Genomic DNA, 24,530 nt, shown 5'->3' with positions numbered 1-24,530 from the left:
TGTGTGATCACACAGCTGGAATAACAGGTGGGCTATTATCTAGTCTGGGATCTGAGGTCCATGAGCGACAACGCCAACAGAATTTGCACATTTTCATATACCAAGGCAGGAGGCCAGACAGGTAGAACTACATGTGAAGGAAGCAAGACTCACAATGATTCATTTGCAGCCATCCTGGTGTCCATTCACAGAGAGTGAAATAAAGGCTCACCTTAATGCCTGAGCTCTGTCTTGTCCTTTGCATTTGTGGTCCCTGTCTTGCGGTTGATGGGCAATGTGTGCTGGTGTCCATGGGACAGCATTTGTTAATGAAGGCTCTCATCACATTGGAATGTTAATGAGGACTGTGATCACACTGGCAAAGTCCTAAGGGGGAAGGGTTTTGTTTACATCTCACAATTAAGGAATAATGGTGCATGGCTTTCAAACAATGAAGCCTAAAGATTTCAACAAATGATCCTTTAATTATTTAACACAAAAGATTTAATCTACACCTGTGAAACCCAAAATGTTGTTATATGTTCTTTTTAATCCATTTATGGGGATTCTACTTGATATGATCCCAGCGGCAGCAGCTAGGCTGAGGCAGGCTGCTGATCAGGCTACCCCTTGGTCTGTGATGACTTTGGTGAGCGTCCTCTGGCTGCCTGAGGCCTGGAAGAACCCGGCTGCCTGGGGGTGTCCTGGACTGCTGTAGGACTCTCCTCAGGTGTCGCGCTGCTGGAGTTGAGCTCACTGATGGAGGGGCTGAGGAGCCGGGAGCCACACTCAGAACTCCCTGAGGGGAGCCCCCAGATGTGGCTGTCTGCCTCTCCTCCTCCCTTTGAAGGTTCCCTTGAGCCTCCCTGTTCAAGAGAAAAGGAGCAGGAGCAGGAAAATCATCTGGGTTCCTGTTCCTTCTTTCACCTTGTCACTGTTGCATCGAGCTCATGGCCAAGGCAATGGTGTGCGGGTCAGTGCGGATCCGTGGCATCTGGTTTCTATTGATGAAGGAAGCCATGCGCTCATAGGCTGAGACATGGCAGCTGTCACGGCATGGATGGACTCCGCCATCATCTGTTCATGGCTCTTTGCAATTCCAGCATGCCCTGTGCTGTCGACACCAGAGGCTCGTCATCATCCTGGGGTTCAGTATGGCCATGGCCACCCACACTGCTCCGACTGTCAGAGGCCTCGCTTGTCTCAGCCTCTTCCAGCTGCTCATGCAGGTATGTGGTGTTCTCACCAGCTTATGACCCCAATTCTAAAGCCAAGCGGGTACCCACCGAGGCAAAAGTATCTGCACTGGTGGAGGGTGCAAGAGAGTCATGGGACGGTGCATCCTCCGAGTCATCTTCCTCCTCAGAGGTGGGCATCTGTCCCCCAGTGGTTGTGGGCCCCTGCGAATGGCCACCTGCATGAGAGAACACAAACATATATGTGTTGTGCTGTGCAGTTCTCCTGATGCCTAACAAGCATTACGTGGGTCGCCAACATTGATGCACATGCCAACGGGAGACAATCCACACTCTGTTGTGCAGGGACTCCAATTTCCCTGTTGCCTACTGACCAGCCACCCGGGTGCCCAGCAGCTCCAAGGTCACTTCCTCGGTGAAGGTCAGTGGACATACACCTGGGATTCCTCCACCTGTCCAGGACATCTCCCTCCTATTATAGGCTCTTTTGTCCTGCAAGAGGAAGGATGGAGATGGTTGAGAATGGCACACTGATCAACATGCCAGTTCAGCTCTTTTCAGCCCCTCATCCCCTGCTGGGGAATCTGATGTCTCTCATGCCAACACTTGCTGTCATGGGAGTTATGAAGTGAGCTATGAAGGAAAGTGGCCTGTGGCCGAGAGACGTCATGCATCTATCAGGAAGAGACAGAACCATAGGCACGCAGGCAATGCCACATCGCTGCCACCCTCCCCATGTCGCGCAACCTCCTGCGTAGTCACATGCAATCCTCAAGAAGGCTACTGGTATGGAGCATTCACCTTGGCAGAACGCAGGAGGTCATTGACCCTCTTAGTGTACTGGACCCAATTGCGCTGGGTGACCCCCTGGCTGCTGACCTCCTCTGCAATCTGCACCCAGGCTTGTTTGATCAGGCGGGAGGACCTCCTTGCCATTTCTGGAGAAGAGAACCTCCTGCCTTTCCCTTGCAGCCAGGAGGAGAATCTTCAGGGATGCATCACTGAACCATGAGGCCACCCTGTGTCTATGCTCTGACATCGTCTTCTGCCTTCTTCGGGGTGGGGTGGACGGATACAGGACCAAGTTGAAGGCTGCACTGTATCCAGGACAGGAGTGAATGCAGGGCTGGTGGGCCTTTACATATGGCGCCAGCACCTGCTCCAGAGTCATCTGAGGCCGTGATCAACAAAACCCCTCCGGCCCCCGCCACGTGCTTTGGGGGGACCTATGCCTCCAATATGCAAAACGAGCACCCGCCACGTAATCGTGGTGGGGCAAGCACCCACATGACAGATGGAACAGCGCTATTTACCATCCCGGTGGCGGGCTCATTAAATTCAGCCCTTCATGTGCAGTGACTTCCATAAATGAGGATTGAAAGCTGGAATCTCATTACTACATGATTATTGGAATTGATTACTTGGAAAATAATCTTACATCCAGGATATCCTGAAGATATGATAAGGCACTATATGAATGCAATGAATGAATAGTTTAGTTTAGAGCTACAGCACTGAAACAGGCCCTTCGGCCCACCGAGTCTGTGCCGACCATCAACCACCCATTTATACTAATCCTACACTAATTCCATATTCCTACCACATCCCCACCTGTCCCTATATATTTCCCTACCACCTACCTAAACTAGGGACAATTTATAATGGCCAATTTACCTATCAACCTGCAAGTCTTTGGCATGTGGGAGGAAACCGGAGCACCCGCAGGAAACCCTTTGTTTAGGCCTTCTAATTCTTGAGTTAATTTATTCATGAATCCAGATCAAAAAAACAGTTTGATGTGAACTTCTTTTTGGCAAAAGGTTCATAATTAAATAGCATGACAATTTTGGAAGAAACATAAAATACTTGAGCCAAGAATTTCCTCACAGTTGCTCTCTCTCTGCTACCATACCTCCTCCAGCCCTGAATGAATAAATAAATGCTCACAGCTGATTCACAAGGTAGAACATTAAACAGAGTTGATTACATTGTTAGCTGCACCCTGAATATTTCCTCCAACATGAGAATGTTGCTCTTTCCTGTATGAATGGGGTGGGGTGGGATGGGTCGGGGGTGGGGGGGGGCAAAGGGAGAGGAAAGTACTTTTCATGTACTCTTCATGGAAGTTGCCTGTTGGAACAGAGAGGTTGTAAAATGCTTTCTAACGTCAAAGATAAAGTTGAGTGCATCATACCAGAACTGTAGCTTGCTGGTGCTTCAGAGTTTAATCCCAATTTTGGAATTCAACTTTTTGGGTGTAATTGTTAGAACTGACTGGGCTTAAGTATGATAGTGTTATAATCTTAAGGAACATTTGCCTATATAGATCTTCAGCAATAATTAAAAGATTAGCTTGAGCCCTTGTGACGTCAGGTTTAAAGGGACGTCTCATACAGACAAGTTTGGCTGTACTCTTAGTTTTTTATAAAGGTACTCCATCAACGAAATGCATATATGTATTTTACACCCCTTCTTCACATTTCATAGAATTACATAGAAGTTAAAGTTACACAGAAACAGGCCATTCAGTTCATGTCGTCGTTTAATCTCCACACAGGCCTCCTCCCACCCTACTTCATCTAACCCTATCAGCATATCCTTCTATTCCTTTATCCCTCATGTACTTATCTAGCTTCCCCCTAAATCCATCTACGCTATTCACCTCAACTACTCCATATGGTAGCAAGTTCTGCCTTCGAATCATTCTCTGGATAAATAAGTTTCTCTTGAATTCCTTATTAGATTTATTAGTGACTATCTTATATTTATGACCTTGGTTTTGGACTCGCCATAATTGAAAACTGGAGTAGCCATATAAATACCATGGCTACAAGAGCAGGTCAGAGGCTAGGAATTCTACGGCGAGTAACTCACCTCCTGACTCCCCAAAGCCTGTCCACCATCTACAAGGCACAAGTCAGGAGTGTGATGGAATACTCTCCACTTGCCAGATGGGTGCAGCTCCAACAACACTCAAGAAGCTCGACACCATCCAGGCCAAAGCAGCCCGCTCGATTGACACCCCATCCACAAACATTCACTCCCTCCATCACCGACGCACAGTGGCAGCAGTTGTACCATCTACAAGATGCACTGCAGCAATGCACCAAGGCTCCTTAGACAGCACCTTCCAAACCCGCAACCTCTATCAACTAGAAAGACAAGGGCAGCAAATGCATGGGAACACCACCACCTACAAGATCCCTTCCAAGTCACACACCATCCTGACTTGGAACTATATCGCCGTTCCTTCACTGTTGCTGGGTCAAAATCCTGGAACTCCCTTCCTAACAGCACTGTGGGTATACCTACCCCACATGGAATGCAGCGGTTCAAGAAGGCAGCTCACCACCACCTTCTCAAGGGCAATTAGGGCTGGGCAATAAATGCTGGGCTGGCCAGCGATGCCCAAATCCCATGCAGGAATAAAAAAAAACAAAAAAAAACTTATTTTGCCAATTACCTTAAATCTGAAATAAAGGCAGAAAGTGCTGGAAATACTCAGCAGTTCAGGCAGCATCTGCGGAGAGAGAAGCAGAGTTAACGTTTCAGGTCTGTGACCTTCCATCAGAACTTTGCTTTTACCTTAAATCTGTGTCCTCTTGTCCTCGATCCTTCCACCAATGGGAACAGTTTTTCCTATCTATCCTGTCCAGACCCCTCATGATTTTGAACACTTTTATCAAATCTCCTCTCAACCTTCTCTTCTCCAAGGGAAACAGTCCCAACTTCTCCAACCTATCCACATAACTGAAGTGCCTCATGCCTGGAACCATTCTCGTGAATCTTTTCTGCACCCTCTCTAATGCCTTTACTTCTTTCCTAAAGTGCAGCGCCCAGAACTGGACACAATACTCCAGTTGAGGCGGAATCAGTATTCTATACAAGTTTAACATAACTCCTTTGCTTTTGTACCTTATGCCCCTATTAATGAAGCCTAGGATACTGTATGCTCTATTAACCGATCTCTCAAACTGTCCTGCCACCTTGAATGATTTAGGCACATATACACCCAGGTCCCACTACTCCTGCATCCACTTTAGAATTGTATCCTTTATTTTGTATTGTCTCTCCGTGTTCTTCCTACCAAAATGAATCACTTCACACATCTCTGCAGTAAATTTCATCTGCCACTTGCCTGTCCATTCCACCAACCTGTCTTTGTCCTTTTGAAGTTTTACAGTACTCTCCTCACAGTTTGCAATGTTTCCAGGTTTCCTATCATCAACAAATTTTGAAATTTGCCCTGTACACCAAAGTCTAGATCGTTAATATATATCAGGAACTGCAAGCGTCCTAACACTGACCCTTAGCAAACTCCACTACAAACCATTCTCCAGTCCAAAAAACATCCATTAACCACCACCCTCTGTTTCCTGTCACTCAGCCAATTTCGTATCCATGTTGCTACTGTCCCCTTTATCCCATGAGCTTTAACTTTGCTCACAAATCTGTTATGCAGCACTTTATCAAATGATTTTTGGAAATCCATGTACACCACATACAAGAAATAGGAACAGGAGTAGACTGTATAGCCCATCGAGTCTGCAACAGCATTACCCTGATCGACCTTCTTGTTATCTCATCCAAAAACTCCAGCAAATTAATCACAAATCCATACTGGCTTTCCCTAATTAACCTGCATTTGCCCATAACTATTAATTTTGTCCCGAATTATCCTTTCTAGAAGCTTCCCCACCACCAAGGTTAAACTGACTGGCCTGTAGTTGCTGGGCTTATCTTTACACCCTTTTTTGAACAAGGGTGTAACATTTGTAATTCTCCAGACCTCTGGCACCACCTCTGAATCTAAGGAAGACTGGAAAATTATGGCCACTGCCTCTGCAATTTCCACTCTCACTACCCTCAGTATCCTTGGATGTATCTCATCCGGTCCTGGTGCCTTATCAACTTTAATTACCGACAGCCTATCTGATACCTCCTCCTTATCAATTTTAAACCCTTCAAGTGTCTGAATTACCTCCTCTTTCACCATGACCTGCACAACATCATCTTCCTTGGTAAAGGCAGATGCAAAGTATTCATTTAATATCTCAGCCATGCCCCCTGCCTCCATGCATAAATCCCCTTTTTGGTCCCTAAACGTTCGCACTCCTCTTTTTACCACCCTTTTACTATCCATATGCCTAAAGAAGACTTTTGCATTCTGTTTTATATTAGCTGCCAGGCTCTTTTCATATTCTCTCTTTGCTTCACTTATTTGCTTTTTCACTTCCCCTCTGAACCTTCTATATTCAGCCTGGTTCTCAGTTGTATTGTCCACCTGACATCTGTCATAAGTACACTTTTTCTTCTTCATCTTAATCTCTGTCTTTCGTCATCTAGGGAGCTCTGGATTTGTTTGCCCTACCTTTCCCCTACATGGGAATATATCTTGGCTGTGCCTTTTCTTTTGTTTCTTTAAAGGCATCCCATTGTTTAGTTACTGTTTTGCCTGCCAACTTTTGATTCCAATTTATCTGGGTCAGTATCATTATTACCCCTTAGCCTATTCAGTCTTTCCTGATAGTTATAACCTCTGGTTCTGGTATCATACTTGCAAATCTTTTTTGCATTTTCTCCAGAGCCTCTATCCTTTTATAATAATTGTAAATTAATTTCACTAAACACTGTTCAGTGGACTTAATCAACTTCAGATCACTTATGACTTTTGAATACTATTTCACAAATTGCAGAAAGCTCACTGTTTAAAGCTTGTACTGTGATTTGAGGTTCACATTCCAAAGGTTGGATTGGCTTCAGAAACATCCCATCAGGTTTGTCCTTTCAAAACTAGTAATGCACTTGTAACACGTCCGCAGGATGGAAGATGGTCACATACCCAAGGACCTACTGTATGGTGAGGTAGCCGGGGCCGGACGACCAGTGGGGCGCCAAAAGCCCCTCTTCAAGGATGCTTGCAAGCGTGACTTGAAGGCCCTAAATGTCAACCATCGCACTTGGGAGTCACTAGCCGGCAAAAGAGGGAAATGGCGACACATCCTGTGGACTTGTGTGCACTACCACGATGACCAGTTGCTACAGCAGCTTGGCAACAGTCTGCAATGTCAAAAACAACAACTCACAGCGTCACTTGGCAGCTTCACGTGCAGCACTTGTGGCAGAACCTGCCTCTCAAGGATTGGCCTTCACAGCCATTGGCGAAGGTGCACCAAGAGAAGGCACCCCACCTAAATGGATTGTTTGCTGTGTGTCCATCATCTTTCATAGATGGAAGGATGCCAACAAATACAGTTCAAGGTTCTTGATGTTTTCAAATGGCCTTATTGTCAGCAACGTAATGACAATTTTAGAAATGGGTGTTCTGTGCATCATTTTCAACACTTCATTTGGTGCAGCTTGCAGTATTGTCCTTAAATGTGTATTTATGGCCCAACTGCAAGTACTGAACAGAAGAAATCTTTCTCCTATGTCCTCAGAACAACACATCGATATTCTCATTAATCCCAACTTTCCAAACCCTGTTTCAGGAATCAACTCCCAGAGCTGTCAAAGTCAACAAATACATGGCAAGGTATTTTTGTGTATACAAGTAGTGTATATTCCATCAAAATCATCCTGACCTTGGACCACAATTTTCTCATGTCACGGAGCTGTATATTTTGTCACATTACTTTTCATCAGAGATAAAGATGGGCTGAAATAAAAAAACAGAAAATTCTGGAAACACTCAGCAAGTCTGGCAGCATCTAGAAACACAGTTAATGCGGGGAATTTTATCCTGGTGGCAGGATCTTAGTGTCGGGAGGAACCGACACCAAGATCCCCGCGTTGCCTCTTCTGCGGTAAGTCTGCTGAATTAAGTGCCAATCAGGCCTTAAGTGGACAGCAGCAAGCTTTCCACAGGATCAAGGACCCCGTTGCTAGAATTCCCGCCCTTGCAGAGCTGCCAGCTAATCAGAGGCCGAGGTGTATCACTGGAACCAGGCGTCAGGTAGGTCAGAGCAGGAAGGCTCTTGCGGGGTGGGTGTTGCAGGGGAGGGGATCGTGAGGGGGGGTTGGTAGCAAGGCCAGGGTTGTGGCCCTCAGCATGCCCCCCCCGACTTCCCGATGTGGGGTCCCTCGTTCAGGCACTAACTGCTTTTTAATGAGGGACAACCCCCCACAACACACATTCCCCCACCCCCACTCCCGAGCCGGGAAGCAGCCCGCGTGGTTTTTCATGCCGTGTTTCCCGTGAGGCGACACGGTTGCCTGCCGCACAGCTAATTGCAGCTGCGGTGGAAAGAGGCCCTAAATTGGGGGTTAATTGCCCATTTAAGGGCCTCATTTGGTGGCAGGGTGGGAAGGTGTCGGGAGCCCCTTCTGTTCTCCCCACCCCCATACTTGCTGCCAGGTAGAGCATAAAATTCCCCCAATGTTTCATGTCTGTGACCTCTCATGAGAACACTGGTCACAGACATGAAACGTTAACTCTGTTTCTCTCTCCCCAGATGCTGCCAGACCTGCTGAGTGTTTCCATCACTATTTGTTTTTATTTCAGATTTCCAGCGTCCCCAGTATTTTGCTTTTGTACAAAGTGAGGCTGGTTTAAGATGAAGGGTGATGAGAGAAATTCTGAGCCAGTTGTAACTTTGGGTTTCACATTATGGAAATGTTCAGCACATGTAGGACTGGATTTTAGTTCTGGGCTCAGGACCCTGACGTCGGGTGCATTTCCCAGCCTCAACCCCGCATCATTTTGGCACCTGATGGCCAACGCGACTTTTGACAAGCTGGCCAATTCGGGGCCGGGGGCACACTCGCCACCCAATTAGGGATGGTGGATGGGCGCCTGAGGCTAGAGGACCAAAAGGAGGCCTTCCAGTCCTGGTGAGACCGGCAGCCCCACCTTCAGAGGTGGGAGCTGCTGATGCATGTAGGAGAGAGAGAGAGAAAGCACACACCTAAAGATGGAAGTGCCCTCTGAAGACTTTTTTAAAAGGTGAGATTACAACTGGCCACAGCTGCCAGACTGCTAGTGTAGAGGGGGAATGCTTCCACAGGGTGGCCCAGGGCCACAGCTGTGGCCATCTTGAGATCACAGCCGCAGGTGGGAAGTGTCAGAAATGGTTGATAGAGTGCTGAGCCATCCCCCTGCCGGCCTGCTGCCAGGAGGCTGCCTCCTGGGATGTGTTTCAGCCTCAACGAGGGGCCCTCATGCCAACTGGAAAATTCCAGTTGGCATCGGCAGAGTGGCCTTAATCAGCCTTTAGTGATGCCTAATTGGCTACCTATCACGTGCAGGTGGATAGCTACTTTCCCCCTGAACTGGCATATTCCAAAATGGCCCAGAGGCAGCATTATGCTGGAAAACCAGCACGTTGGCCGGTGGCAGGAAATTACAGGCCCATCCACCTCTGCAGCTGTTTAAAAACATGTCCCAGAATATCAGCTTTATTATCGTTGGACATTAATAATCTTGACCTTTGATTTTTCAATCATGTTGTTTTTCAATTGCCCAAGCCCTAGCCGTTCAGTTTTCTTAATCACAAAGTTGATACAAATGAGCAAAAGATTATTCAGCCCATCCTGGTTTATCTCTCCAGACAAAGCCTAAAGCAGACCTCCCAGCAAACCATCTAACTGTCTCTTAGATGATTGTCAGGTTTTGCCTCCACTGTGATACTTAAAAGTCCACTTTAAATGTTGATGATTCCCCATGTGAGGGACCCCTGACTTCAGTTAATTTTATAGGTGGGTTGAAGTATCTGTTGCAACACTTGTTACTACACTTATCCTGGATGGACAAAGGAGGTATCTGGGTAGGGTGGGGGGAGGGCAGAGGAGAAGGTTAAAAAACAAAGACTCACCTAGCCTGCTTCAGACCGGTTTGGATCGAGAACTACATTGAGAGTTTATCCCTGTTTCCATTCATCACAAAAAAACAAAATTAGTGACATTCTGGGTGTTTACTATGTTTCCAATTTTACTCAGTGCCTTTTCTTTTCATGTTTTCTTTTCAGGTGACCATCTGGGAAGCATTGACCAATAGCAAGCCAGGAACACGCCCGATAACTTGTGAGGATAGGAAAGGAGAAAGGTAGTGCAGATTCAGAGAGATTCATTAACTCTGGTAATATAGTACCTGAGGATCTTAGATAACTCTTGGATTGCAGGCATTTCATTGTTTACTATTGTAAATGCATTTCTAGTGCAACACATTCATTAGATGGAACAAACCTGTACGGTGATGACACCTTTATTACAAACGTCTCAATTGGATTATCTCAAAACATCATTTTGTGATCAGCCATAGGGAAAGGATTCAGCAAAACAGTAATAAATAATGTCTGGTAAGTCATATTGAATTGACACTGCAAAAGGAAGCATTATGTTCAACGGGGTTGCAAACTGCACACTAACATGTGACCTGTCCCTTGACATTTGTGTATCAGCCTAAAATTCAACATTAATTCTTAAAATATAGCTAATGCATAATGTACTTCTTGAAATTTCACTCACTTCATGAATTCAGCTGTCCATGTGTTGCTCAGTCTTTAACTAGAACATGCAATAACACATAAGAGATGTTCAGAATCCCCACTGCCTGAATCACAACAAGCAGGTATGATGGGATGACCACTAAAAGAAATGAGGAGCTAACAAGTGCCTTTTATTTTTAAAGTTCAAAATAATCCCTTACCTGTTTGGTAGCTGCTTATCCAGATGGGGCAGGGGTAGATCATATTTCTGGTAGACTGCATCTGATCACTTAAGAGTTGGATAACACTGGACAGTAGTACATCTAAACGATCATGGAATGCAATGCACAATAATGGCTATGCTTATCTATGCTTTCTCGAGTAGGTTATGGACTGATTTATATACACTAAAGAGCATGGGTAAGAACACAGTTACTTTGTCTTGCATTCCACAGACAGCAATCCACTGAACCTGCAAAGTAGAATTTAAAGCTGAATGTTGAAGGAAATTGAGTTGTTCCCATTAATGTACAGTGCAGAAATCAGAACAGAAATTCCAACTCAGGATAAATAAAATGCAACTTAGAATATACAGCTGATTCCTCATTCCTCCTGATCACAAAGTCATACTGACACCACAGGAAGCCATTCAGAGTGTGGCTAGTAAACACTCCCAGTTTCAATGCAGGAAAACTGTAACACACTTATTCTCTCCTGCAGCAGAGTTTTTGCTGTAAGGCTGTGAATAAGTACTGCTGGAGACAAAGCTTGGAACTTGTTGACTCCATGTCAGGAGCAAAAGTTCTAGATGCTGAGTCTCTCACGTTGATTTAATAGAGGAAATGATACAACACACACCATGATGCGAAGGCTGCAGGAGACCTTACATTACAGTTGCTGAGCTCAGCCAGGTGATTAGCTCCCTAACTTTGTGCTCCAAAGGTCTCACATTTATTCCTCAGTTGAAAGGCCTTTACATCATCTCTCTTCCATGACCTTTACTCTTGTTTTATACTAAATTACACCAGCTTATCATTCCACAGATTTGTTGACTTCTTATGGTATCCACAGGTGTAAGTTCCATAATGGGCCTCAGGGCATAATAAAAACTGCCTTGCCCCCTTCCATATACAGAGAAGATAAAAATATGTCAAACAGATTTATTTATCGGAAGGCTACGCAAATAACAAAATAATTATCTTTATGACGACGATACCAACCTTGCAATGGACCTTGGTGGTTTGAGTTGACTTTTGACATTTCCCAGATTGCTGTGGCCATCTGCTTCTTGACAAGTTGTCTGTTTGTTACAAAAGGGGAGTTTTTAATGATATGGATAATACAACTTTTCCTGCCAGAGTTCCTAAAGAAGGCAATGAGAACAAGGATGGTTGTTCCAAGATCTTTTGGCAGGTTTTAGCAGTTTAATGTGGATGGCAATTAAGAGCGTATTGATCCTGTAGTCGAAGATTTAAAGATTTCCTACTTCAGAGGTTAATCTTCAGTTCCCTCTTCCTCCTGCGAGTCACATCGAGATGTCAAAAGTTAAAAGGATTATGGTTTTTATGAGGACATGTTTATTCTCTGCATGAGTGATACCTGGTAAAACCTTTAGAGGATATGAATTCTAGAACCCTACTGTAATCATAGAATAAATGTCACTAATAATTAAAGTGTAGGCACATATAATAATACCTTAATAATTTAAAATCTACTAACATTTACAAATCGTGATCGTTGCCTGTGGGAAATAAAAAGCTCAAACCATCAAGGTAGACACCCAAGACAACTTTTCTAATAAGATCATTGACTGTGCATTTTGTTCCATTGTAGCTCATAGGCAATGTTTCAGTGGTTGCTTTAAAGCCACTGGCTGTGAATTGTTGGTTTATCATCCCATTGACGCTGCCACCGTGTCAAATGGTTGCTTCTATTTTGTGTGTGTTTCTTTTTGGTTAATTCTGGCTGGTTTACAACCAACACAAGTTAATAAGTCAGGGGGGAATCTTAAGACCAGACTCTCCCCATCAAACAGTATCAAGTTTCACACTAAGTTATGGGCACGCAAGGCTCCTCTTTTCAGGTCACTTGTAAGTGCTTCAATGTATTGCACCTAACCACAGAGACTGATTCAATTAAATATCACATCTTACTGATTGAATCTGACATGAGGTCTACATTATCTTGTACAGGGTTGGGTTTGCAAAACTGGACGAGTACATTACAGTGTAAACCTCCGCTGATGTTGCCCAAACGCAGTGGATTGCTCAGTGTTTCATAAATGCAGAGAATGTGTGGCCAAGACCCTCACTGCTGTACAAATAACTCCATTTCTTTTTTTTTCATTGACCCTCTTATAAGTAATCCTTAGAGGGCTGAAGGACTTATTTTTTCTCCTTTTTATTCAAAGTTTCGGAGAAACATGTATTTTTCAGTCACCTGTCTTCCCCAAAATGACATTTTGTACAATCTAATTTTGAACATATTGCAAGTATCAGTACATAGAGCATGTCTATGCTGCAGTACACTCTCAAGGGAAATGGAAAATCTTAGGCTATTTTTGGACATAGTGCAGAATAGCGCTGGCAGTCCACTATGGGTTAACAGATCTTACTTGCTAAATTTATCCTTTTATATTAATATTTCCATGATGCAGTATGTTGCTTTATTATATGGCTTTAATTTAAAGCATTTATTATGCATGACAGGAGGGTTTATTCAAAAACATTCCTCTTCCACTTATCACAAACCCAAATTACTTACACTGTAAAATCCATTAAAGTTGGTTATAAAATGAATTATTTATCCAACGATCACTAATTCAGGTTATTCTCTTGAATACTACACATTGGGGAACTCCCAAAATATTTTCACAATTTCCATTAATATCCAGCAAATCTCTAAACCTCATTCATGGAGATTAAAACTTTAAAGTGAGAATCATTTGCAATGAAAAGATGGGAGCTAATATTTGTTAAAGTAGAAAATAACATGTTATGAAGGGCTTATGGCGGGCAGCCATAAAGACAGGGCTAAAATGTGGCGAGTTGAAGAGACTTAGTAGTTGGCAGGAAAAAAGACAGAGGCGCAAGGGGAGAGCCAACTGTGCAACAGCCCCGACAAACAAATTTCTCTGCAGCACCTGTGGAAGAGCCTGTCACTCTAGAATTGGCCTTTATAGCCACTCCAGGCGCTGCTTCCCAAACCACTGACCACCTCCAGGCGCGTATCCATTGTCTCTCGAGATAAGGAGGCCCAAAAGAAAAAACCATGCAAGAAGGTGCCTTACACCAGCTAATTGGTAAGTTAATACTCTGTAGTAGATAACTTGTTCATGTTGCAGTAAGATGGATGTCCAGAGTGGATTATGGCATTTTCCCACTGCCTTGCTACTCCTGGCTGCTTCAGAAACTCCCTCAAGAGTACCAAACTCCCCACAGTAATGATACAAAATCTTTAACAAGGCTTATGTTACTGTTTTAGTGAGTGTTTGAGTTCTGCTTTGAAAGATTAGTTGAACTTCAAGCAGGTTAACTGTTGAGTCGAGATTATACAGGAGCAGAGGTTTAACATGCCACTTTTTCTTGTTAGTTCTCATTATTTATAAAATGTAGGAAGGCAGTCAGACTTGGTGACACAATACATGTCATTGCATCGCCCATCAGACCAATGTATTCACCTCACAAATAACTTTTCAAGAATGGTCGGTTAAAAGTAATATTATTTCAAAACTGTCCTGCTCTTGAGTCAGCCTCTCCCAAAATAAATGAATGGTTGTGGAATAGATTTACAATGCATTCGAACCAAATCTAGAGGAAGGAGCCTTGCTCCACCTCACTTTGGAATTATTTTGGTGCTTAGACTGCTTTGCACCGATACTAATAAAAGCATAAGTAGGAGGAGCAGGAATAGGCCATCCGGCCCCATGAGCCTGCTGCACCATTGAATAAGATCATGGCTCAACTCCAGAGTCCTGTCCTATCCTCATATAGCTTGATTCCCTTAGTGTTCAAACTTATAGTGTGAATGTACCATTAATGTCACCCAAATTAAGTTTCACAGAGTAATAAAAACAGAAAATGCTGGAAATACTCAGCAGGTTAGGCAGCAACTGAGAAGGTCACCAATCTGAAACATTGGGTTGGATTTTAAAGCCCCTCCACCATTGGGAATGGTGGCGGGGGGGTTAATGACAATCGGTACGGTGGAGGCCCGCCACTGACCCCCGACGGCGGCAGGCCCCGTACCGATCTCGGTGGCGCCGGCGAGGCCTGGTGGTGGCCACCCCATCGCTGGGCGACGGGACCCGCATTAAAATATGTAACTGCCTACTTACCATGCAGCGATTCTGCCATCACGTTGTCATCTTCATTCTTGCCACCGACAATGCCGCGCCTTCGAATCCACATGGGGAGGGAGGAGGAGGTTTTTTCTCTGTGCGGGATGCGGGGAACGGGGTTACAAGTCCTCAGATTGGTCGGGGAGGGGGGGTGATGGGAAGGAGTAAAGATGCCGTACTTTGTCGGGGGGGGAGGGAAGGTCAAAGTTTCAATATTGGAATTCCAAAGGGAAAAGGCCAGGAATGCTTTGATATGCCATTGGCGGGGGGGAGGTGGGAGAATGCATGGAAAAGTCATCCCAATTAATTTTACAATACTTTCCATTACCTGGCCCTTTACATTTTAAATCTCCACTGAGGGATGTAAGCCCTTTAAAAATGGCGCCAGTGCCTGTGCAGTGGCGCAGGATACCATTGCAGGTGACAGCTCGCTAGCCCCCTCCACGTCATCGTGGGGGGGCGGGCGCCGCTACCATGCAAATCAGCCGCCGCGTTTGAAATCACAGCGACTCCGTGATGTGGTGCCCATGTGTGTGGGCCGCATGTTTTTACGTCGGTCTTAAAATGTAGCCCATTAACTTCCTTCCTCTCCTGCCTGACCTGCTGAGTACTTCCAACATTTCCTGTTTTTATTTCAGATTTCCAGTATCCACAGTATTTTGCTTTTGTATTAAAGTTTCACAGGATGTCTTTCGTTATTGGAAAGCAGCTGGCCAAGTTTTACAGTGGTGCTTGGTCAATAAAGCAACATGTATAAAATGGTATTGCTTCACGAAAACATCATCCACTTGCTTTGAAAAATAGTGCACAGGTTTTCTTTTGGCTCTTTCCCTCCCCAAAGCAGCCTGATGCCATTTTAAAAGGTCTGTGTTGTCTTATTCAAGTTGGTCTGGGATAGCAGAATCCATGAAGTCTGTCCTAAGTATTCATATTTTGGGAACATACTTAGATCTTCCTGTCAGCCCTCTTAATGTAAAATCGGCACATTGCTTTTAAATTATTCATGTGAAAATAGGGATTTTCACACAAAGCAATAGATGAAAAATGAGTCATTCCTCAGAGGGCTAAATATAAATAAAACATATTTGTGATAAAGTCTTCAATCAGATTATACAGATCAAAAGCCCAAAAGGTAGCATTGCTAAAATTGATCGATTGAATCCTTTGTGTATGGAGTATTGGACTGAATATCAAAAACAGGCATGCTGTAAAATTTAAAGCTACTGTTTGCTCCCAGATCTGGATAATGCAATAGTGGAGAGTGAAAATTTATCATGTCATTTCTGCAATGATTTCGATCCAGAAAAAAGATTATCCAGTGGCTTTGTCTCCTGTACTATTTAGGTCGCACAACATTGCATCTTAGCCAGAGCATGCCTACAGTTGAAGCAGAGTCCAACATTTAGTTGACTGCTATTGGTGTTTAAATGCTGATGCTGCTTTTTGGATGTGACACTGGTTCAATAATTAATTTAGGTGTTTTTTGATTGTTAGCCTGCTTCATTCTCGACTGCAATTTAGGCTGAATCTTAGCTGATGTGGTCCAAATGATGAATAGTAAGCAGTGCAGTATTCGTTACTCTGATGGTACCTCTGCTTATCCTTGCAGTTGGTTTGGGCAAAACACATGATGGAAGCCTGCAACCCTCTTAACCATGCCCGCTGGTGAGTCTATGAGGTAACGTTGTGTCCAGTCAGCCTTGTACAGATGCACCCTGGCAAGCAACATGGTGAGCAGTCTGCTCCAGATTGACTGCAGTTTGTGCTGAGGCTGTCAGAGCAGTTAATAGATATCTAACACTGAGGCACAAGGCAGCAATTGAATTAGGCAGTTCAAATTACATCATAACTCTTGAAAGCAAAGCACAAAAGTCACTCAATTTAAACTCGGTGCCAGAGATTTGCTGGTCTTTACGTTAAATAGTAAACCAGATTTTTTAAAAAACATCAATATGGGAATTTTTCACTCTTTTCAGCAAACAAAAGGATTGAGCGGTAGTTTAACAAAGTATATAGCGACACAGGCCCTGAAGGCAAACAGTGCCATATGTCTGGGAATATAGTAATATCAGTTTTTCTGGCAACAGAGTTCCAAGAAATATGCAATATACACTCAATAATACCCCCACTTCTGAAATGTGTGCAGATATCCACTTATTCAGGACTGTGGGGGCCATGACTGCAAGATATCCAAAAATAGTACAAGGTTTGAACTTTCCATTTCTTTAGCGTGTTCTGTGAAGAGAGACCTGTTTAACGCTTGCTGTACTTTTGCTTCAATGATTTTCATAATATTTCTTTTGCCAAAATCTCATTCTTGCAATATCATTATGAAGATATCTATAAATATCATGGTAAACATGTTTGTTTTTCAGAAGATAAAATAAAGTCCTTCAATGCTCAAAGGGTTAAAGGTAAGGATGGAGATGGGGGCCTCTGTTTTTTTCTAGCTCTGAAGTGATTCCTTTGCTGTCAGCCGCAGGTGCTGAAATTTGGGCCGGATACAGTAACATCATGATTTTCTATGGCAATATGGTCTTTACAGGTCCTATGACACTCATTGGCAGCCTAAGAAAAATGAAAGATGGTAAATGGAATCACCTAGCCCTGGAATAAGCATAATGCCAGATCTAAATGATGTTATTAATACCATTCTCAATCACAGCACTGCAGTTCTGATATTCTATGCTCTGTGGGCGCTTTGTCATGATGGGTTGAGGTGGCTTTGAACCTGTATTCTGATAGTATCTTTCCATGTCTTCTTGCTGTTGTGGCATAATTGAGTCTTGCGCACACATTGATTGGTTAAACTGTTGCTGCAACAATGGATGTACATTGAAACAAAGGTACAATTAGTGACTATGGCTAAATTAACTACCAGGCTTGGGTGATTTGTAAAACGAACCTATAATTTGGTTACATAACTTGATAATATGCTTATTATTTTTATTTATTTTGTTCATTTTCTTATGTCTGTTAAAACTCTTAATCAATTGAGTTTCAGCCGTTTCAATTGAATTTCAAATAGACTAGTCCATTATACAAGTTTATTTAAAAAAAGGCTCTAAAATTTAAGGTTGAAGTAATCCAGCGTTTTCACACAGAACTCTTTGCGAAGTGATAGATTGTCACTGAATTGCAAAGAGAACTGAGCTTTGTAACTCACTGGGACTATTTGATACAGTCATTGGTGATGATTGGAAGAAGATTCCATTTCCTAGCATTGTCATACCTGGCTACAAGATATATATGCTGCATGTCTCCCAAAATACACTCTCTCTCCTAGTACAGTAAAAGCTTTGTTATCCAGCAAGTGCTGGACCTGAGAGATGCCGGATAATCAAAAATTCTGGTTGATCAAGAGTTGTACTTACCAAGGCAGATGCTGATCTTCCGTTCTGAAGTTATCACCGGAATACCAAAGGATACCCAGGGCCTGGCATTTGAAAAAACGATTTTTAATTTTCCCTTAATCCTTCGGGGTCAATGCTCCAATATACCTGTAGTATGCATGAGAGTCAGCAAGCAAGGATCACTAACTAATGTCGTGAACAATCGACTGCACTCGGGAAAACTTGGCCTGAGAGAGCTTTGGGAGATTTTGGAAATTCCGGATAGTAGAGCTTGCCGGTTGGTATCGTGCCAGATAACAAAGCTTTTAATGTATTGCAGCCTATGTTATCTCATATTATTTGTGAATTATACTACTTATAAACAGGACTGACACCCCACAATCAACAATATTTTTTCTACACCAGATTTGTAAGTATGTTGAGAAACATTCTATTGTTGATATTTATCTTGCCTGGACACAAAGTTTGGTGGCTTGCAACACTTTTTAAAAATGACTGATTCCTCTGGTTGAATTAACTAGTCAATATTTAGACACCTTTAAAATACTTGTTTTGGATTTTGTCTAGTTTCTGTCACTTTAAGGAAGGATCACAAAATAGTTTCTACTTACCTGCTCCTTTGCCCTTTGAAGCTGCAAGTGGAGTAAACAAAACCTAGGACTGGAAGATCTTGTTGCAAGTGCTTCCTTGATGATAGATAGCTAAATACAACAGTACAGGAAGTGACTGCAGATGGGGCTTATCCATTATTCCCCCTCCTGCTTGGCTCCAATTGCAGTATAATATTGGACTGGTGTAATAAGGGACCTAAAAATACCAAAAAACGAGAAAGAACAACTTAAGTTTGTGATATCATTGCATTTTCTTAGAGTTCCAATAGGGTGCATAACATTGTCGGGTCCCTGAAAGTTTTACTTAGAAAACATTAACAATATAAGTGGTCTATCTCCATCCTCACATAGGCAGGATGTTCCACAAGAGAGTTCATGTGCAATTATTTATCATTTGTTTCTAACTCTTGTGTACAATGGTTGTTTCAGAACACCACAACACAACATTCTCAGTCAGCCCAGCACCCAACACATACCCAGCAACCAACTGTACCCCAACTATGATGAGCAGCTGCGACTGGCTATGGAACTCTCTACAAAGGAGCAAGAGGAAGTAGAGAAACGTAAACGGCAGGAGGAGGAAGAACTGGAACGCATTATCCAACTTTCACTCACCGAGAAATAATATCACCACTCAATTGTTCTTTCACAACAGATTTTTTTTAAATATAAAAAATTAAGAGTAAAAGACAATATGTAAGGTCACCAATCCATACATTACTAATGGGCGCGAAAGATGTGTCAACAGTAAATCGGAACACAAGGCTGGTTTACAGCCACACAATTGTGCATTGAAAATACACCGTTGAAATATGCCTGAACAGTCCATACTTTATTCTACTGTCTTTCACTTGGCTCAAGAATAATAATAACCAGAGGCTCCTTTGTTTCCAATATTGATTGGCAGATGCTGATGGCTAAATTTTCTGTCAGTAGAAAATGGTTAGATTCTTGACTATCTAAATTTAAGTTGTTACAGGGAACTGGTCTATTGTGTTGGAATATTGTTCTTTCACCTCGAGGGCTTAGATTTGAACTGAGCTCATGCAAAAATCTTAAAGATCCCCCTATCTTACTTGCCAGCTAGTAAGGGTCTCTAGTAAAACAATAGGTAGAGTAAATCCAATTTCCAGCAGATACAAGTTCTCCATACAAAACTTTATAGCACAATTTCTGCCAAGGAAACTTACAGATGTTATAGAAAATACCACAATGGTGCAGTAGAGGAGGACACTACTGTGGTTGGCATTGATGCGCAATATCAGGACAGTATGGAATCAGTGTACTGCACCAAGTGGCCTCATTCTGTGCTGTAAACTTTCTATAATTCTGTGATTCTATATCATACTGGGAAGACCTGATTTAAAACAGCTTTATGCAACTGGTTACAAAGTGGACCAAATCTCAATTTATACTGACACTAAAACAGTGAGCTCAAGGTCCTATGTAGACCACTGGACCAATTGACCTTTTAAAAACTAGATTTATATCAGATTGAAGAGGAATGTCCAGCCTAATGTCACATTATATTAGCCATGCCTTGATTCAGTGAACAATAGTTTGCAATTTTCAGCATTGTCAAGCCAGAAAGTACTAGCCTTCTTTGGAATGGTTACACACTGTTGCTGAACCTGTGCTGTGGTGGGGCGCCTTATAAAATTTGTTCCCATGAGTCAATGATGATAAAATGAACCAAATATTAAAACATCATCACTCCAAAACTACAAATATCAATTTTCAGAATAATGTGGATTACATGTTCCATAATTCCACTCTTTAATTCTAAATTTCTAAGTTTGAATATTCTGGATTAGATATTTACAAAAATAATTTTCCTGAAATATTGAAGCCTCCAAATTGTATTGTGCACAATGAGCAGATGTTAGATGTTCTTTTAGTGCTGATGCTGGTTTTCCTAATCTTTGGAACATGTATTCCGGTCTTGGCAGCTGATGCAGTTGATGCACATCAGGAATAGACACTGACCGTGCAGCCATACTGGTGCCAAACGTCGTGTCCTGCACTCCTTTGGACCCCACCAGAAAGGCCGAGAGGGGGGTTTTGACGACTGGGCAACTCTCAACCTCCATAAATTTGCCCAGGCATGCGCCATGGAGAGGTCACTCCATAGTTGCCTCACAGCGACTAAAACACCACTGACCACCTCCAGGCGCGTATCCATTGTCTCTCGAGATAAGGAGGCCCAAAAGAAAGAAAGAAAGACATTAACACTAAAACTTAAACTGTTTCTGTTAATCATCTGATCTAATCCAGCTATCATTGATATCCATTTTTAAAGAAGCAGTTAGAGGCATGGTATCTCAGTAGCTTTCTCAGTGGTGAGTCAATTTGCAACTCAAGGCCACCGAGTTTCAGACCTGACTTTGACTAGCATCTTGGCCTCAGCAGATAGATGTTGGCAATTCTTGGCAGTGTCACTAGATGACTTAGTTAACAGCAATGCAACACTCTATCTGAAAAGTGGGGTTTTGATGGGTAATCACAAAATAGTGTTCCCAAAGACAATGCTGAGACTCAAAGTTGGAATGCCAGCTCTACAGACTGAGAGAATATATGGAAATAATACACAGCAACAGGAAATAAAAGAGGGTGGAAAGGCAGTTTTGTCTTGTCTGTTGGAGATTTTTTCAAATTATCCCACTTAACCAATGACACACAAGCTTTGTATGCAGTGTAGATGGAAGCATAAAATTACAGAGAGATATTGATGGATTAAGTGAATGGGCAAAACTGTGGCAAATGGATTTCAATGTAGACAAATGTAAGGTCATCCACTTTGGACCTAAAAAAGATGGAAAATTATACTTTCTAAATGATGGAAAGCTAGAAACAGTGGAGTCCAAAGAACCTTGGGGTTCGGGTACAGAAATGTCATGTACAGGTACAGAAAATAATCAAAATGTTTAATGGCATTCTGGCCTTTATATTTAGAGTAATAGAATACAAGGGGTAGAAGTCAGCTGTACAAATCATGATTAGACCACAACTGGAGTTACTGTGAGCAGTTCTGCACACACCTTCGGAAGGATATATTAACCTTGGAGGGAGTGCAGCGTAGATTGACCAGAATGACACCTGGTCTTAAAGGATTAAATTACAAGGAAAGATTACACCAACTAGCAGTGTATTCCCAAGAATTTAGAAGGTTCAGGGATTATTCAATTAGAGATACTAAGGGGAACAAATAGGATAGATTGGGAGAAACTATTTCCATCGGCTGGGGAGTCTAGGACTAGAGGGCATAGTCAAAAAATTAGAGCCAGACCCCTAAGGAGTGAAATTAGGAAACACTTCTTCATGCAAAGGGTGGTATAAGTTTGGAACTCTTTTCTGCAAATGGCAACTGATGCTCGGTCAATTGTTAATTTTAAAACTGAGATTGATAGAATTTTGTTAGCCAAAGATATCAAGGGATATGAACAAAGGTAGTTATATGGATTAGGTCGTAGATCAGCTATGATTTCATTGAATGGTGGAATAAACTTCAGGAGCTAAATGTCCTCCTCTTTTTCCCAAGTTCCTATGGTTTCTAAGTCTTTTTGAACATTATTGTGTAGGGCTGGAACACATTTCACCAACTAAATAGAGAACAATGGATGAAAATTTCATTGAGGGGTTCAGATAATATAAATGTAAGAATAATTATGGTTTATTTTGAACTCACCATGCACTATTATTTTTATAGTGCATTTATTGCAGTGTTATTTTAACCATCAGAATAAGAAGTCTTATCTATAGTTGCTATGTGGAATGTATTACTTTTTAGTAATGGGTGCCATGGGTCACATAGAATGTATGATAAAATCCTCTGTGAAAAATTAAATTAATGATGCTATCACTGCAAGATTCAGAGAGTTTAAGCAACCAGTGATGTGTTGTGAGTGACGAGCATCTCCCAATAACAAACTGCTAATTACTTTTCATAAGGTTACAATGATTGAATCATAATTAGCAAGGATGTTATCACTTTTATCAGTGACGCTTGGTGTGCTTCCCATCAGCATCTGTGTAACACTTGTACTGAAAGAAAATGACCCAGTTAGAATAAGAGTTCAATGGAAGTGAATTCGAGGCTGTTATCTCATCTCAGGGTCCAGCTGATAATAGTTGTAAACTTTTATGCTCTGATCATCAGGAGACACAAGTGAAAAATAAGCTAATTAGCAGTAAGAAAGGAAGGCACAATGTTTTTACACTTGTGGAAAACAATCGAAAAGAAATGAGTTTAAGGAGATTTTAGGAATGTTTCTAGAGAAGGAATATGGTGAGAAATTGAGTAGGTGGATTAGGGATGTATTAGAAAGGAACAGGTTAGTTGGAACAAAACCTTTCTCAAATTCCTAAAGATTTTTGTGTTATGAAACTTATAGTACAATTATTGACATAATCACTCCAGATGTTCATAAAATTAGACTAACTTTTACTTACTAAATTTCATCTTAAAATAAGACAGTGGAATAAAGTTGAATCATAATTAAGTGGTTATATATGATTTTGAGTTGTGCTAATTTAAATGAGGCGTGCTTCCACATTTTAAAAAGCCCTTTGATATTCCAGGAAATATCTTCATTTGCAGCTTCTTTTCCTATCCATTTGACAGCTGCACCACGGTAATGCAGCATTTTCATTGATTCAGGGAATGCTGTAGATGGAAAGAGGTCCCATGGTGACATACAATGCTGAACCTCCTTCATGAAAGGATCAGAAATTCAACTCATTTCTGCAGATACTGTATGATAGAAAAAGCATTCTGAAAGCTGCAATAGACAATCAGTACTCAAAGGGTTGCATTTGATTTTTTTTTAAATTTGCATTTATACCTGTCTCTTTGCCATTTGGGACTATGGGTTTCTTATTACATGCTCAGTAACATGGCTGAGTACTTACAGGGAATTTGGAGAGACTCGCCTAGAAATTGGATTGTGCCTAAATAGGGATGTGATCCCAGTACAGCATGTACTGCATGCACACCAATGAGTCTGGTGGCAGGAGTACAACAACCAGCCTCACTAGGATAATACCAGCAAGCTGCTAGTGCCATTAGTTTTCCAAGATCTAACTTTCAGGCCAATGTCACTTAACAAAAGAAACAAAATCTCTAGAGTTGAAAAGCTCAGATTCCACAAAGGATGTAAAGTACAGTAACCATGTGATAATTCCTCAGCGTACAGCTCAAAAGAATAATTTGGAACTCATATCCTCTTCCTGTTGTCCCAAATGTATTCTTGTTAATGTGCTTCAAACTGGCATTTCTTTCACCTCAGTCATTTCCCATTGAACATGCTATTTTTATTTTTTCATAGTGAAAAATGAGGCATAATGGATATCTGGACAGTGATATATGTAAATAGATTATGTTCATTACAGTTTAAAGGCCACACTTTTATTTATACACAGTGGAAGGGGCACAAAGTCCAAAACAGTTACAGTGCGATTGCAGTTTTGTGGCAGCGTCATATTAATAGTGTAAATGGGGTATTTTAGGCTACCTTGAGTCATAGTGCAGTTTGGAGGGTCCTTTGTATGCAGGATTATGCATCTTACCTAGGTTCACAAAAGCCTTCTCCCTGCATCACTTAATGTACAGTATCTTCTTGTCCTACTAA

General features: G+C 42.3%; 1 protein-coding gene across 1 annotated transcript in view; it reads left to right on the top strand.

The window, feature by feature from the left end:
- The window catches only part of ankrd13b (ankyrin repeat domain 13B), a 365,862-nt gene extending 346,232 nt beyond the window's left edge, over positions 1-19,630 (top strand). The window contains exons 15-16 of the mRNA XM_068009985.1: positions 10,142-10,218; positions 19,333-19,630. Of these exons, the coding sequence (XP_067866086.1) occupies positions 10,142-10,218; positions 19,333-19,528 (273 nt within the window). The 3' untranslated portion in view covers positions 19,529-19,630. The remainder of the gene's footprint in view (positions 1-10,141; positions 10,219-19,332) is intronic.
- Positions 19,631-24,530: the final 4,900 nt, after the last annotated feature.

The sequence above is a fragment of the Heterodontus francisci genome, chromosome 30 (genome assembly GCF_036365525.1).
Source record: "Heterodontus francisci isolate sHetFra1 chromosome 30, sHetFra1.hap1, whole genome shotgun sequence".
In the NCBI taxonomy this organism is placed as follows: Eukaryota; Metazoa; Chordata; class Chondrichthyes; order Heterodontiformes; family Heterodontidae; genus Heterodontus; species Heterodontus francisci.
This window is presented reverse-complemented; position numbering and strand designations above follow the sequence as displayed.